The 14,564-nt window shown below is 42.2% G+C and overlaps 1 protein-coding gene across 1 annotated transcript in view; it reads right to left on the bottom strand.

Moving 5' to 3' along the window:
• The window catches only part of DGKQ (diacylglycerol kinase theta), a 61,687-nt gene that overhangs the window by 23,005 nt on the left and 24,118 nt on the right, over positions 1-14,564 (bottom strand). The window contains exons 7-14 of the mRNA XM_042882881.1: positions 12,223-12,323; positions 10,711-10,934; positions 9,782-9,872; positions 7,678-7,732; positions 5,760-5,821; positions 5,355-5,505; positions 4,468-4,506; positions 2,731-2,846 (exon numbers count right to left, since the gene is read on the bottom strand). Coding sequence (XP_042738815.1) covers positions 2,731-2,846; positions 4,468-4,506; positions 5,355-5,505; positions 5,760-5,821; positions 7,678-7,732; positions 9,782-9,872; positions 10,711-10,934; positions 12,223-12,323 — 839 coding nt within the window. The remainder of the gene's footprint in view (positions 1-2,730; positions 2,847-4,467; positions 4,507-5,354; positions 5,506-5,759; positions 5,822-7,677; positions 7,733-9,781; positions 9,873-10,710; positions 10,935-12,222; positions 12,324-14,564) is intronic.

The following is a 14,564-nucleotide window of genomic DNA, read 5'->3' as shown; positions in this document are numbered from 1 at the left end:
ACGAAAACACTGTGGCCTTTCATTTACTACCAATTCTCCTTCTAAGACTACAGATCAGAACTTCATCCCCAGTTTCTTGGTACCTCATTCACAAGATGAACGACAGAGCATACATCCTATTACCCAATTCTCGTGAAGGTATTTCCTGTTGCTGCATTTAAATGATTGCATACATACAATACAAACAGGGCCTGGCAGTGTTACAGAATAGTAAGCTGGAAAGGACCTCAGCTGCTCATCCAGTCCAACTGCTATCACAGCAGGATCGACAACCACTCTTCAGTTTGCCCCGGCTAATTAGCAAACAGCAACAGCTGCGTGGCCTAAGCACAAACGGATGGCACTTGAAATGTTAATCATCTTTACTCTTGGCTCATTTTTAGTGAGATGACAAAGCATGAGTGCTCCAAAAGTAATGCTTCCGATTTTATTACTTTGGCCCACGACAGAGGCAGATGTTAGTGGTATGGCAGCAGAGGTTACACATTCCCTCTAAATTTTGTTATCGTGACAGATATCAGCAGAAGGGAACGGTGATGTGGAAAACAAGCCATATTCTGGACAGCTATGCACAACTCATCCCATGAAATGAATAGCAACTCAATTAGCTCATCCAAGCAAACTGGTGGTTTACGACCATGGAACTGTGCAAAAAGCTGAGCAGCAGTGTGGCAGCATGAGTAGTATCCCAGAGTTTTTGGCAGGTGAGTCCCACAGTGCTCACAGAGGAACAGAAGGAACATCGTATGCAAGTCTGTCACAACCCATTGAATGAATGCAAGTTGAAAGTGACATTTTCCTAGATCACTCCTTTATCAGTGACAACAACTGGTGTCACCTACAAGAGCCAGAGCCAAAACAGCAGTCCACAGAGTGGTGACACATGAATGCCCCATCAGAGAGAAAGCTTCAGCTGGAGCCCTCAGCAGGTAAAGTGATGTGTGATGTGTTTGGGATAGCAAAGGGCTGATCTGACTGAGATGAAGGGTTGAACTTCCAGAGTCAAGCTGCAGAAAAATACAGTTTTTCTCTTGCAACAGTCTAATACCAGGCCCCACAGCAGTGTGAGGTACATTGCCAACCATGGTGGGACTGTCCTGCTACCCACTGCATCGTCTGGATTTGGCAACTTCTGACTTCCATCTGTTTGGGCTGATGCAAATATGGTTTGTATGGGCAACATCCTCCTAGCAAGAACACTGTCACAGCAGCTATGGAATTGAAGAAGGGAGGGTCAGCTCCACTGGTGCAGATTTTTATGAGCACAGCATTCAGGCTCCGGTTCATCACTGGCAAAAATGAACAGCTAATGATGGTGACTATGATGAAAAACAGTGTTTTGTGTCTGAGAATTTTCTCTATCAAATAGTGTTGATGTGCTCTTTGTATCTAGTTGTAGAAGCCATGAAAATAAATAGCAGGCATTACTTTAGGAGTGAGGTATGCATAAAAAGGATGTGCTCAAATAGAAAGAAATTGTACGTGTACACATACAGCCCTTCTCTCCTTCCATATCAGAAATTCATCCACTCAGTCCCCTCAAACAGATTTTCTTAGAAATAACTTGTATCAGGTAAATGATAGCATTATCCATGTTTTCAGTTCGACATATCTGATGTCAGGAGTCCAGACACACAATCAACAGAGTAGATAAATTCAACTTCACACACTGTACACCGCATGTAGGCTCGTCTCTGTGCTTCGCTCTTTTTGTTCTGCTCCCGGTAACAAGAAGAGTTGAAACCTACTTAGAAGTAAGATTTGTTTCTAACTATCTCACAAAACATAACACCCACATAATCACCCACATTATCACTCTTCTTTTGGAGGAGGGGTAGTACGTCATATTGCCAGCTAAATGTAAGCACTGCCACTAGCATTTACTTAAATAAAAACACTAGCCACCAGAAAACTCTGACAAGCACAGGAGTCGTAATATAGTAGGCATGTAAGCATGCAGCTACCAGCCTTGCTATTGCTATTGCACTTGAGATCCTCCCACCTGAAGCTATGTCAGTTCCCACTGCTGTGAAGTTTTCATCCTTCTGTGAAGTTTTAAACAAGGCAAAATAAGACTTTCAGTTCTTTTGCCATAGTACAACTCCAGAAAGACAGAAACTGCAAGATGCTCAGCAGAAAGCAATTAGGGCTACACTGACTTCTGGACAGAACCTATGTTACCTGAGTTCAAAATGACTTTGCTCAGTGAACCATTTCCCTCTCTCTATCCTGAATCTGCTTCATTAATACAAAGCCTATTAGGAAACCACGGGACTCACAGGAAAGTGAGCCGTAAACACAGAAACATATGGAAATCAAATGTGAATCTATGGAAGGACTCTTGCACAAAGTCTAATCTCTGCATGAGGTGCAAATTTTCTTTTGGAAAGAGGGTTTTTTTTTTAAACTGCTACAGAATTAAGCTAAAACTATTCCAGCCTTTTTGATCTTAGAAATAAATACGAGAAAAACGAAAATTCTGTTTTTCTGCCCTTTACAGTTTCTGTACTTGTGCTCACAGCTCTTCACAGTTCAATAGCAGGACAAGTGACTTAAGTAACACACACATCAGATGCACAAAGTGCAAACGCTCAGTATTATTCCACATCCCACTACTTAACTCAGGTCCTCCCCTGAAAAGCAAACACTTTTGCTCACTTCCTGAGAAAGGAATTGTGAAGGCAGCATTTTTAGTTTGAGACACGAGTTGTAAGTTCTGACATCTCTTACCATAACTTCTGGAATCACCACAGCATTCAGAGGCTTGTCATTGACAGTTGTATCCTTAACTAGCATATATATTCTTTCAGCTTCAGAAAAACATGAAATTTCGAGTACAACAGCTCCTGTAAAGACATGTTTGGTTTTTTTGTATTTCTTATTATTAGACAATCAACAGTGTTGAATCACAGCAAATGTTTACCCAGGATATTTTTCAGTACAAGTTACTCTATAACATTTCTGGTTGTTATTACCATTGAGATGGGCTTTCTGTTTTGTTTTTGAAGCTTTCCTTCCTATCTCCAAACACATGCCAGATTTTTAGCAAGCAGCAGTTTGAGGACATGAAGAATTTCAACACAGAACTGATACACATTTGAAGACCTCCCCTGGGATTTAAAAGTAGCACCCATTTCCATACACTGCATTACTTAACAGCCTGCTTTCAAGCTGTGGAAGTGACAAAACCATCAGATTTCCTTTTCTGTCCTTTTTAAAAAATATGGCAGTACCATTCGCTGACAAGATATCAGCAGGAATTATCAGAAGCCAAGATCTTATCTGAGAATCATTTTAAGGCTTTAAAGTTAGAACTTCCACTGGACAAAGAGAAGCAAATGAAAATAAAATACTGGGAAGTTAGTTCAAAGTAAGATACTCAGTGAGGGGGTCGGGCTTTAAAGACATGGCAGGACAAAATCAAAGACATAATGGACTGCATATGAAATGCAAGCTAGCAACAAAATTGGCTGCTATGACAACCAAAAAATGAGAGTTAGAAAGCATCAGAAACAAAAATATTCAGAAAGTGAAAAAAACTCACCATTTTTACAGCAATAGAATACACACTGGCAGTAACATCAGAAAGAAAAACACATGCAGGCAGGTAGACTTGGCTAAATGGAGCAGTGAGATGGGCTCTATTACAGATAAAACTATTCTCTATTCACAGATATGAAGAGAAGACACAGATGAAAGCTTTATGCTCTTCCTAATGAGAAGTCAGTATTTACTAACTATGTGGAGATAGCAAAGGAAGCAGAAGCCAGCCTTCAAAACCACGCCACAGGAAGATCCAGTGAGCAGTTATGTGGAAGGTAAGCCTCCCAGAGCACACGGACACCAAGGCCTGAAAGCTCAGGAAAGAAACTGCACGCTTTTCTTTGTGAGCTGCCCCAGATGCTGACCCACAGCTGACTGCTGCAGTAATGCTGCGCAGAGGCAGCGCTTCAGCAGCTCTCAGCAGCCCTGCCACTCCTCAGCCAGGTTACATCCGTACAGCAAAAGCAAAGCAGCAGCTCAGAGAAGCCTGCTCCAAGGAAGAACTGCTGATTCTCTTCAGATTTCCAGCCACTGGATCCCAGTTCAGTATTATGCTGAGCTGTGATCTGTGTCAAACTGACCCACCCAGCTAAAGAGCAGCACCAATTTTAGTGCTGCAAAGACAGAACGGGGAGAAAGCCCTCAGAAGTGCTTTAGGAGCACTGCTCAGCTCAAGTGGGACCTCCAACCTCATTGTTATGAGAGATTATTACCGCTTTCTGGTGCAGGTGGCATGAAGCTAACCTTTTATTAATAAGGTAACACTCATCCCCTGCTCTTCATAAATATAATGTGTTAGATTTCATCTGTAGGGCTTTTTGCTTATGAAGCATGAGTGAAGTACTCGGAGCTTGAAGCCTCTACTGTAAGGCTGCAGTTTTGAAAACAGACTTTGTTTGCAATACTTAAAATCTTAATGCTTACCTTGTGCTTGATAAACATGACTCAGAGATACTACGTTTGCTGCAAAGGGCAAAAATATAAACACATAAAACCTCGGGTACATTTAGAGTAAATATTTAAAATATTTTTAAAAGTTACACAAATACAATATAAATAAATACTAAAAGTTATACAAATACGTAGGGAATCTCCAGCTAACACTTTCCCTCTGCTAAGTTTACTTTGCTACTTAGAAAAGCTAAACTGATTTTCATAAAAGATGGGTATGTATTATCCCAGGCATTTAGTTTAATTCCTCCTGAAGTTACATAAAAAATTGGGAAAAACGCTTCTTTTCCTGAAACAAGAAGCTTGATATTTTCCTGATACTGTTTACAGAATGCGTGGTTGACAGAGCAAAATTAATTGCACTGCTTTGAAAAGGGAAAACAGATTCTTTTCACTGGGTGCTCGCCTGTACGTGCACACACAGAGCTCACGTTTCTCTGTCACCAGGGACAAAGGGCATGGAGAATATGGAGGACAGCTCATGCAAAAAAATCAGTCAATACTGCTAAGGAACATTTACGCATGAAGAATTAAACTGCACTGCTATAATTTGCAAAGTGTAAGGTATATTTGGTCAACTTCTAAAAAATGGTATTTTCACTAAAAAAAAACCTGGTACAGTCACATATAACTCAAGTCATGTAGCAATCATCCTTTGAATAATGAGCTGTCAGATCTTTTGTGCAGCCATCAGCATGCTAATATAAGTAAAAAGCTCCCTTCAGGGTAGCTGGCAGACAGGTTTTTTGTAACAGAATCACAAGGTACAAAGAAAAACAGTAAGGAGCAACAGACACTACTTCACAAAAAAGCTTTGTGTATAACGGGGAGCAGATCTCAGATCACAGCTGTTTACTTACTTTTGATAGCTAATTCATCCTTGAGAATATTCATGTACTCTTCAGGGGAAAGCAGAGGTGGGAGCCCACCAACAAACATATTTACTTGTACAGCAGCTTTACTGTTCTCCACTATGTAAAACCTTGTTTGATTCATCTGGCGTACTGAAATCTGCCAAAGTAAAAAATATATACATACGAATGACATGAAATTTTGTGAGCAGGCAACAAAATTCCAGATTCTTCTGTGCTTAGTGACACAGCCTCTACGGATGGATCATAAACAGCAACAAACTTCAGTCCAAGCGTTTGGCTTCTCTACAGATGAGCCATGTGGGACAGTAACTCAGCACTATTTTTCTTCTGTAAGAAAGGGGACACCCCAGTTGCTATAAAAGAGGGATTTTTCTTCTCTTTCAGATATACCTTTCTTATGTCTTCGAGTCTGTGTAGAATCAGCTCCTGATTGTCCAACACCATGCGCTGAACTAGAGACAGAAAGAACACTGGTCATGTTAACATCAGGCTCAATTTAAACACACAAATACATCACCAAAATTTGAGGGAGCATTCAGAACATGGCGTACACCTAACATCAAGGAATATGCAGACCTGAGCCACTCTTGTCCAGAGACAAACCATGAAGGTACTGAATTTGTTCACAGCTTAGACACCTTTGTCTCTGAAGACATGCAAAAGACAAGCAATCCTCTGTTACGAAGCCAACTGCTAGACACTGGAAGACTTTAAAACTACATTTCCTGACAACTAGCCAACAATTCCTGAGAACAACCAACTTCCATACTCTACTGAAACATTAGAACAATTTCAACAACTTCCAACTGAAGCAAAGCTGTATCACCAAATCATAGGTGGTCCTCAGATAAGCTGATGATGATGATGATATGATTTAAAACAGAGCACCGGAAACTAACCAAGATTCACAAGGCTACAATAACTTTGTAGAACTGAATTAACTGAAAAAGCTAATAAAAAAAAGAAGGTGAAGCTGTAGTTCAGTACTTGAATCACAGTGATATTTATTCGGGGACAGGCAGAATATCTTTACACCACTTACAATCACAGAATCCTTAGAGTTGAAGAAGACTTTTAAAGGCCCCCCCGTCCAACTCCCCTGCAGTGTACATCCACAGCTCAATCAGGTGCTCAGAGCCCCATCCAGCCTGACTTTGAATGTCTCCAGTTATGGGCATTCACTACACCTCTGGGCAACCTGTGCCAGTGCTTCACCACCCTTACTGGAAAAAGCTTCTTCCTTACACCCAAGGTAAATCTGCTTTAGCTTGAAACCATTTCCCCCTGTCCTATCACCGCAGACCCTTCTAAAGAGTCTGTTCCCTTCTTTCCTGTAGCTCCCCTTTAGATACTGACGGGCTGCTCTCGGGTCACCTCACTGCCTTTATTTCTCCATGCTGCACAGCCCCAGCTCTCAGTCTGCCCTCAGAGAGGAGCTGTTCCATTCCGTGGGTCGTTTCTGTGGCCCTCCTCTGGACGTGCTCCAGCAGGTTTGTATCTCCCCTGTTCTGAGGACTCCCCATGCAGTGCTCCAGGTGAGCTCTCACCAATGCAAAGCAGAGGGTCAGGATCTCCTCCCTCGCCCTGCTTGCCACACTTCTTTTGATGCAGCCCAGGGTATGGCTGGCTTTCTGGGCTGTGAGGGCACACTGCTGGACTCTTCATTGGCACGCCATTGCTTTATTATTTAGTTACTTCTTTATACACTTCACTGGCTTTATATCTCTCTCCGTGACACCTTACAAATAAAGGAATGCAGCACAAACAGGTGCAAATCTGCATAATATCTGCAGGTTCACAAGCTTGTTGAGCAATGCTTATACTGCATTTCAGTATTTCACAAGGCACACAGATACTCCTTGGACTGACCAAAAGAACCTCAAAAAAAAGTGTCCTTTGAACTACTTCAGGACTTGAATTTGGTCTCATCTGAGGGCAAGCGCCAAGACAAAAGAGAAGGAAGGGAGCAAAATAAATGTTACACATAATCTTTCCTATATAACTGCAGTTAGGACATTTATGTCAGTTAAAGTTAGCTTCCCAAGACAAAGTTCAAAATATTAACATCCATCAGAAGCTAGTAATTAATCTCTGCGTGATGATGGAGAAACAGGAGGGAACTGTATGCCCACAGGACATGCATGACTGAAAATAATCACCATCACTTCCAAACAAGCATTCCAACGTGATGGTGAAATTTCATTTATGACGGCAGGTATTTAAAAAAATTAACTAACTGTGACTGTGTTAAAATAAGTGCTTCAAGATCACTTACAGATGTGCCTTTGGTCAGTGCTCCTTCACTTACCTTGCTTACTGCCCATCAGCACTTCAACCAGCTTGAAATTCTGGAGGCACCCTGTCTGCCAAAAGATGGAGCACACAAAAAATACAAAAACAGTTTCCAAACACGATACAGTTTTGCTTGGTACTTACACATTATGTTATCCACAGCGCACACAAAGAATGGAAAATTAAACATTCTAAGATCAATCTCAATTAAAACCATCCCTAAGATAGTCCTTCTGATTCAGCAGTCTCTCGTACACGCTGTCAAGCCGCTGTGTTCTTGACTACACGGGCATTCTAACAGCCCTATAGAGAAAGAACACCCACAAGGCACTGCTAACACTACTGGCTCAGCGACCAGCAGCCCTGCTAGACTATATCCACAGTGTATGTCCAGAGCAAGCGTGCAGGACAAGGAATGAACCTGCTCTTTGAGAAGATCAGCCAGGCACCAGGCTTGGCAAAAGCAGGCTCCTCAGCCTTCATCTCTTGCAGCACTCCATCGGCACTGATGGAAAGAATCTCTTCTTACGTGACACGTCTCTCCTCCAAACTGTACTGCCAGCACTGCAGGGAACACCTGACTGCCTCACAGTTAGAGAACAAAGGCCAGAAGTTCAATCATCTGCTAGGGTTACTGTGCCCTGGAAACACACGACACTCAGGACTGAGCCAATCTCCATTTTAGTATTGGAGACTCAGAGGATGAATGAACTTAGCTTGCATGCCGTGGACTAAGATATTAAAAGTCTCACCTATTACTCCTGATTTGCCTGAAATTTGATGACAGCTCTTTGGAGAGGATCTTCAGTGCATGCAAATTCTGGATATTAAAAAGTCTTTCCCTGTATGTACTTTCATATAGACAACAGAGAACCAACAGCATCAGAGAAAACTGCAAGTGCTCCAGAGAACTAAGTCTCTCACAACTGCAAACTAGCTTCCCAAATATAGAAATCTGGAGACATTTTCCAAGCCTAGCTATCACATCCATTCAAGGCCAGGCTGGATGTGGCTCTGGGAAGCCTGGTCTGCACACAGCAGAGGGGTTGAAACTGAATGATCATTGTGGTCCTTTTCAACCCAGGCCATTCTACGATTCTGATTCCATCTCGTTCAACTTATGCTTTTGTCCAGAGGTTTCAGACAAGAATTTCCAAGTTCTGTTAGAGGGTCTGCAACACCTGAAGAAAACCACTACAAACAAATCCTAGGATCATCCTGTGATGCAAAACAAGTGCTGCCACGTACTTCACAGCATGTACACAAAGACAGAGGTCTACCACTATACCACCAGCTCCCAACAGCCAGCCATGTGCATGCCTCAAAGTGCCCTGTGAGGAACTGAATGCAGAAGATGATGGTTGCCCTCTGTGAGCACGGCTGTTCCCTGCAGCAGAGGAAGCCTGCTGATGGCTGCTGAGCTCACAAACTGCTGAATGCAATGCACACACTACAGATTCGTGTCTCCACAGCTGTGTGTTTGATTCAGACTGACAGTGCTTTGGCACACTTACAAGTTCTACCAACATGTTTCACTAAAGCTGTACTGTCTCGGCACCAACCGTAAAACAGGAAGGCTGAAAAGAGATCATATTGTGTGGACAACGTGTGCTTTCAAGGGATACAAGATGCACGCAACCATTTTGCATCGAGGCTGGAAGGAACGCAGATGGCAAGCCTTGTGGCCATTCAGCCTTGAGGTGATTCTTTGCAGAGTCAGAGACAAACACAACTGTCAAACACAACAGAGTCAGAGACAAACACAAATTTCAGCAATGATTGCTGAAATTCCCCAGCAAGATAAGCAATGTATTTATATAGACCTGTATTTTAAGTATTTAAAGACATATGCAGTCAGAGAAAGTGCACTGCATACATCAAAACTTGTGTTACAGGTAGATTTGTTTGACTGGGAAAGATTGACGTTAACTTTCAGCATAGAGCAACTAGGTCCACCTCTGAAAGACTGAAGGATCCACAGAGGATTGCCTAGAAAGCACTAACAATATCAACATTAACAGCAAATGGAGCAATAAGAATCCTTCTCTGAGGAAAACATGTACAGCCCACCTGAAGGTCACCCAGGTGACACAGAGATGTGTTTATTATCTCGTATTTACCTGCCTTCCAAGTAATGGCAGAGCTTCTTTGATCACAGTCTGTGTAGTGCTATTCTTATTTACTCGAAGAGAAATGTATGCCATTCCCTCCCTGGAAAGAAAAAAGCAATACTTACACTTCTCAGGACAACAATTTCACCTAATTGCACACCCTTCTTTTAACTAAATGGCAAATTTGCTATGAATTAGTTAGAGATTTGCTTTAAATGAAAATGTTCTTTAGTCAAATTCAGGATCAGCCACATTAGACATGCACACACTTTAACCAGTCTTTAAAATTGTAGCACTGCAAATGAATCTGTTCCTATACACAGAACTAAACGAAGGTCCGAGGTGAAGTTTGGCAATGTAGTTGCAGTATTAAAATGAGCAAATGTTTACATTTTATTTCACTGCTTTTAATAAATAGGTTATCAGCTAGTCTTCGCTGCTAAAAATGCTTAAAATGCTTAAAATGTACTTGTAAATGTAAATACACTTTAAAATGCTTTAAAGTGTCAGAGGTAAATGGAACAGACATTTTGCCTTTAATTTTTCCTCCTGTTCTCACATTAGAAGTTGTACTAAATTCTTTGTAATTAACACTTCTTACACAAGAACATCAAGCTGTCAAACACTGTGTATCTGTCCTCATTTGTTTGCAGACGCACTTAAGGTAAAGTTCCATCGCCTTGGTGAAATGCACAGCAACAGAACTGAACATAACGTGTTCTGTGCATCTAAAAGAACCCACGAGCAGGTTTTCATGCACTGAAATGAATACTGTGTATACTTCTTTTTCAGAAAAGCAAGCAAGAGAATCCTTCGGTACAAAAGAAAAAACGACACTGTCTATTACACTAATGAGATCTCGATGACTGAAACTTGCTGTGCAACTACAGAGGACAAACGTAGCTAAGGAAGGCAACTTCAGAGTAATAAGCACTCACCACAGCCAGGCAGGATAAATTCTGATCACCTCCTCATCCTTTGGTTTGGCTCTAATAATCCAGGCTTCGGGAACAGATTCTCGGAATACTAAGCCCAAGTTGCTGTCTTCTGCAGCATCATTCCTGTTGATAATGTCATCAGACAGCAGTGCCTGCTGCGTAAAGGTCTGCAGCTCATACTCCTGCTGGTCATCATTTATATAGTATGCTCTCAAAGCAGCTTCCTACAGCACAGAAAGATAAATTATCATATCCATGAAATGGCACAGTAATACTCATATCGCCACTGATGTTCATGAATACCCTGCTTGCAGAATTACAACGTGTTTTAAGCACAGAACAATAGGGAAAAACAACAACAAAGTTTTGAAAACAAATTTCTGTGGGAGAAGTCAAAAGAAAAACTGAGTTACCAGAGGGAAGGAATCAGTGGAAAGCACCGACCTGAGCACAGTACTTTCCTCAAGTGGCAGTCACTTAAACTCCATGCTTAAAAGCAAAATTCAGCACCAATAAGCAGGTGCAGTGCAGGCAAAATTTACTCCACAAGGAAGATGGTAAGTTACACTGCATTTTGCACACACACTCTGCAGTGAACACAGCCCAGTAAGTCTTTTAGGAAAACTGGCAGTAATCTAATCTAGAATTATATGCAGCAGCCTGACAAAATGTGCTTAAAAGTAGCAATCCTAAATAAAAGTGCTTCCAACCTGCTGTGAAATTTTCCGAGGAGACTATTGATGTAGAATGTTAAAAGTGATTTTCAAAACTCCCACTCACTTTAAGCACACTATCAAGATAACAATTCCAATGAGCTTTAACCTTCAGCAATTCTGGGGCAATGCATTCTACAGACTCCCACGACAATTGCTTTATGACCTGGGAGTCCTCATCCTTCACCGGTGCAACTCCCCATACAACCCCTGGGCTATGCTCTGCACAGCATGGGATCTCTGCTTAGCTATAAATCAAGAATACATGGCTGAGCACAGTCATCTTTCCACCCAATAAAGAACACTGAAACAGCTGCACAGTGGTCATTATGCCATCAATAATTCACTACTTTCACCATCAAGCAACAGATGTCAGTGTTGAAAGTGCAATGGTGGTGGCTATGCAGCATCAACTTCAAACAACTAGTGACTTCCAAACTACAGAAGAGGAATGAGATCTAAGGAGCTGATTATCTCGTACACTGTACATGTATCCTGAATACATCCAGCTCACGTTAGTAAAATCAGACTTTGTAACAGGAAGGAGAAAGACTGCTTAACAAGAGATTTTCTGCTGTGTATGCTGTAGGACTCATTATGCAACAGACATCTAGACCATATCTACAGACGTTTTACAATAATTACATGAAGAAACCAAATTACGTTACAATATTCTACACCGCTTAGAGATTTTGCTGTTGAGTTACATTTGTACAATATTATGCCTTTGAATATTGCAATATATAAATTATTTGCTCCTTCATGGCACTGCAGTATAGACCTTCACTGGGTATCTTACCACAACTTCTTCATTTTTTGCAATCCTTGGAACTGAAATCAGTCGAAATTGATTGCGTTTCACTGCATCACTCCCATCAAATATCTTTAACGTTTGTTTACCTGAATGAAAACAATTATTGTATTTCAATAAGTCACCCCTCAAATCACAAAGCTACCTGCACAGGAATCATACAACGGAACTATTCAAAACCAGCTTTTAACCCAGCTAATTGCTTTTTCATCACAACTTACAAGCCTGAACTTCTTTGTTCCGTCGACGCGCGTTTAGAACAGGTGTACAATTATGGACAAAATACAGAAGAGTATTTTAAGTAACAGAAAATGTATCTGGGTTTTTGTTAAGAGACCACAGTGCTTATCTCATCGCGTTTTCATTCTTACCATTCATGACTGCCTTTGTTATTGACCAGCTCAACAGTGTGAAAAACAACACCAAACCATCACCTTCCAAACAGCTCCCACAGCACTGCCACGTCAGACAGCATCCCTCTGAAGGAAGACTGAAATAGCTGGTCCAGGTGACATGAGAAAGCAGAGGAACGGCACGAAAATGAGAAGAAAGCTGAAGCAACTGGAGCACTAGAGCACTTGGCCGTGCTGCGTGTCACGGCAGCCTTACGAAGGCCCTGCTCAGAGCACAGGGCGCAGGCTGTCAGCAGATGCCTCTGAAGGGGTGAAGCATTAAGGGGTGCAGACTGATCTTCCCACAAAGCTGAGGTAGGCCCTGCTCTGCCAAAGTCCACCGTAGCACCAAATTTTTGTCTTATTTCTGCGAGTCTTTTGGAAGCAGCAGTAAAGCGTGGTCAAGTTGTAAGAGAACAGGCAGCTCCTGAGCAGCTCGGAAAGCGAGCGAGCCTGAGAGTTCACAGCAGAGCTGGTGACAGAAGTCCCTCTGTGTGCAGTAGCGTGACAGAGCTGATCTCGTCATGGAGCTGCACTGCGCTCACCATAAAGCAGTACAGCTGGCCAGAGCTGATGACTTGCAGATCTGAAACGCTCAGAGGCTGGACAAAAGCCACACGGCTGGTTCGTCGTGCAGCCTGTTAATGCGCGCTGTGATGGAGTTGTACCTGACGTGGAGTGCAGCTTCATCTTTCACTTTCAGCCTAGGATGTTTCATGGTCCTGAAAACCTCATGTTCTGATTTAGTACTGGCATGCAGGTGTGAAGAGCTACACTGTTGAACTATGTTTAATGGTGAAAAAGGAGAGCTGGAGGAGCAAGTTAAACAAAATAACAACAGCTCATTGCTAGGTGGTGGCTGGAAGAAGCAAGCAAGAATCCTGGGCAGAAATCCACTGTTGTGTTTCTCTGTGCTGTGGTGAGGGCCTCTTAGTAAAGACTGCAGCAAATTACTGCTTTGCCAGAATGCTTCACTGATGCCCTGATAGCATTCACATACACTGTGTCTAATAGACATGTTGGAACATCCTGACTCACAGGACATCAAACAAAGGTTGCAGGATGTTTCCATGTGTACTCTGTGACTCCCATCGAAAGCAAACACTGAGAACAAAAGGTTCTTCCAACTTTATGTTTGATAACAGCATGTTTTAAACAAGATTCTCACCCTGAAAGAAAAATCCCACTGACAAAGATGGTTATCAGACTGACAGAGGTCAGTCTGCCTTTGCTTAGCCTTGTCAAAACCTCATCTGGAGGACTTCACTCCAGTCCTGTGGTCTTCAGGACAAGAAGGACATGTACTGTACCAAGAGCAGGAATGACTCATACAAATGATGAAGGGGCAGAGGAACAAAAGTATTTCTCATACGAGGAGAGGCTGTGCGTGTCCTCAGTGGAGAATGAATGCTCAGGGAGTCTTATCCACGTGTTCAAGTTTGTAACACAAGAGTGTCGGTGTGAGCAGAGAAAAGGCCATAGACAGAAACTGCAAACATTTTTTCTTAGGTTGAAATGCACTGTGAGACTGGTAGAACACTGGAACACGCTGCCTGGGGAGGCTGTGTGTCCCTGCTCTTGAGGATATTCAAAACCCAACTGGACACTGGACATCATTCTTTGTTTTCCAGTCACAGCATGGGCACATGTAAGCACTATCGACTCTCACTTCTGAACCATCCTTATAAGTCTACTGCCACTGCGCTGACATGGTAACAGATGTTCACAACTTTTTAATAGCAAAAAAAACCGACCTACTCGTTTTAAAGCTGCTGGATTAATGTCAGAAAGAGTGAGATTATTTTAGAAACAGATATCTGCCACAGTGATCTGCATGGTTACTGCAGCATGGACAGATTGTAACCAGAAGACACTGTGTCCCGGGTGACCTGATCTCGGGTTAACACGACTTGAGAAAACACAACAAACATGTTACTG

Source organism: Lagopus leucura, unplaced genomic scaffold (genome assembly GCF_019238085.1).
Source record: "Lagopus leucura isolate 7727_CA_CO unplaced genomic scaffold, USGS_WTPT01 Super-Scaffold_100036, whole genome shotgun sequence".
In the NCBI taxonomy this organism is placed as follows: domain Eukaryota; kingdom Metazoa; phylum Chordata; class Aves; order Galliformes; family Phasianidae; genus Lagopus; species Lagopus leucura.
Note: the sequence above shows the minus strand (reverse complement) of the source record. Positions and strands in the feature narration are given on the sequence as shown.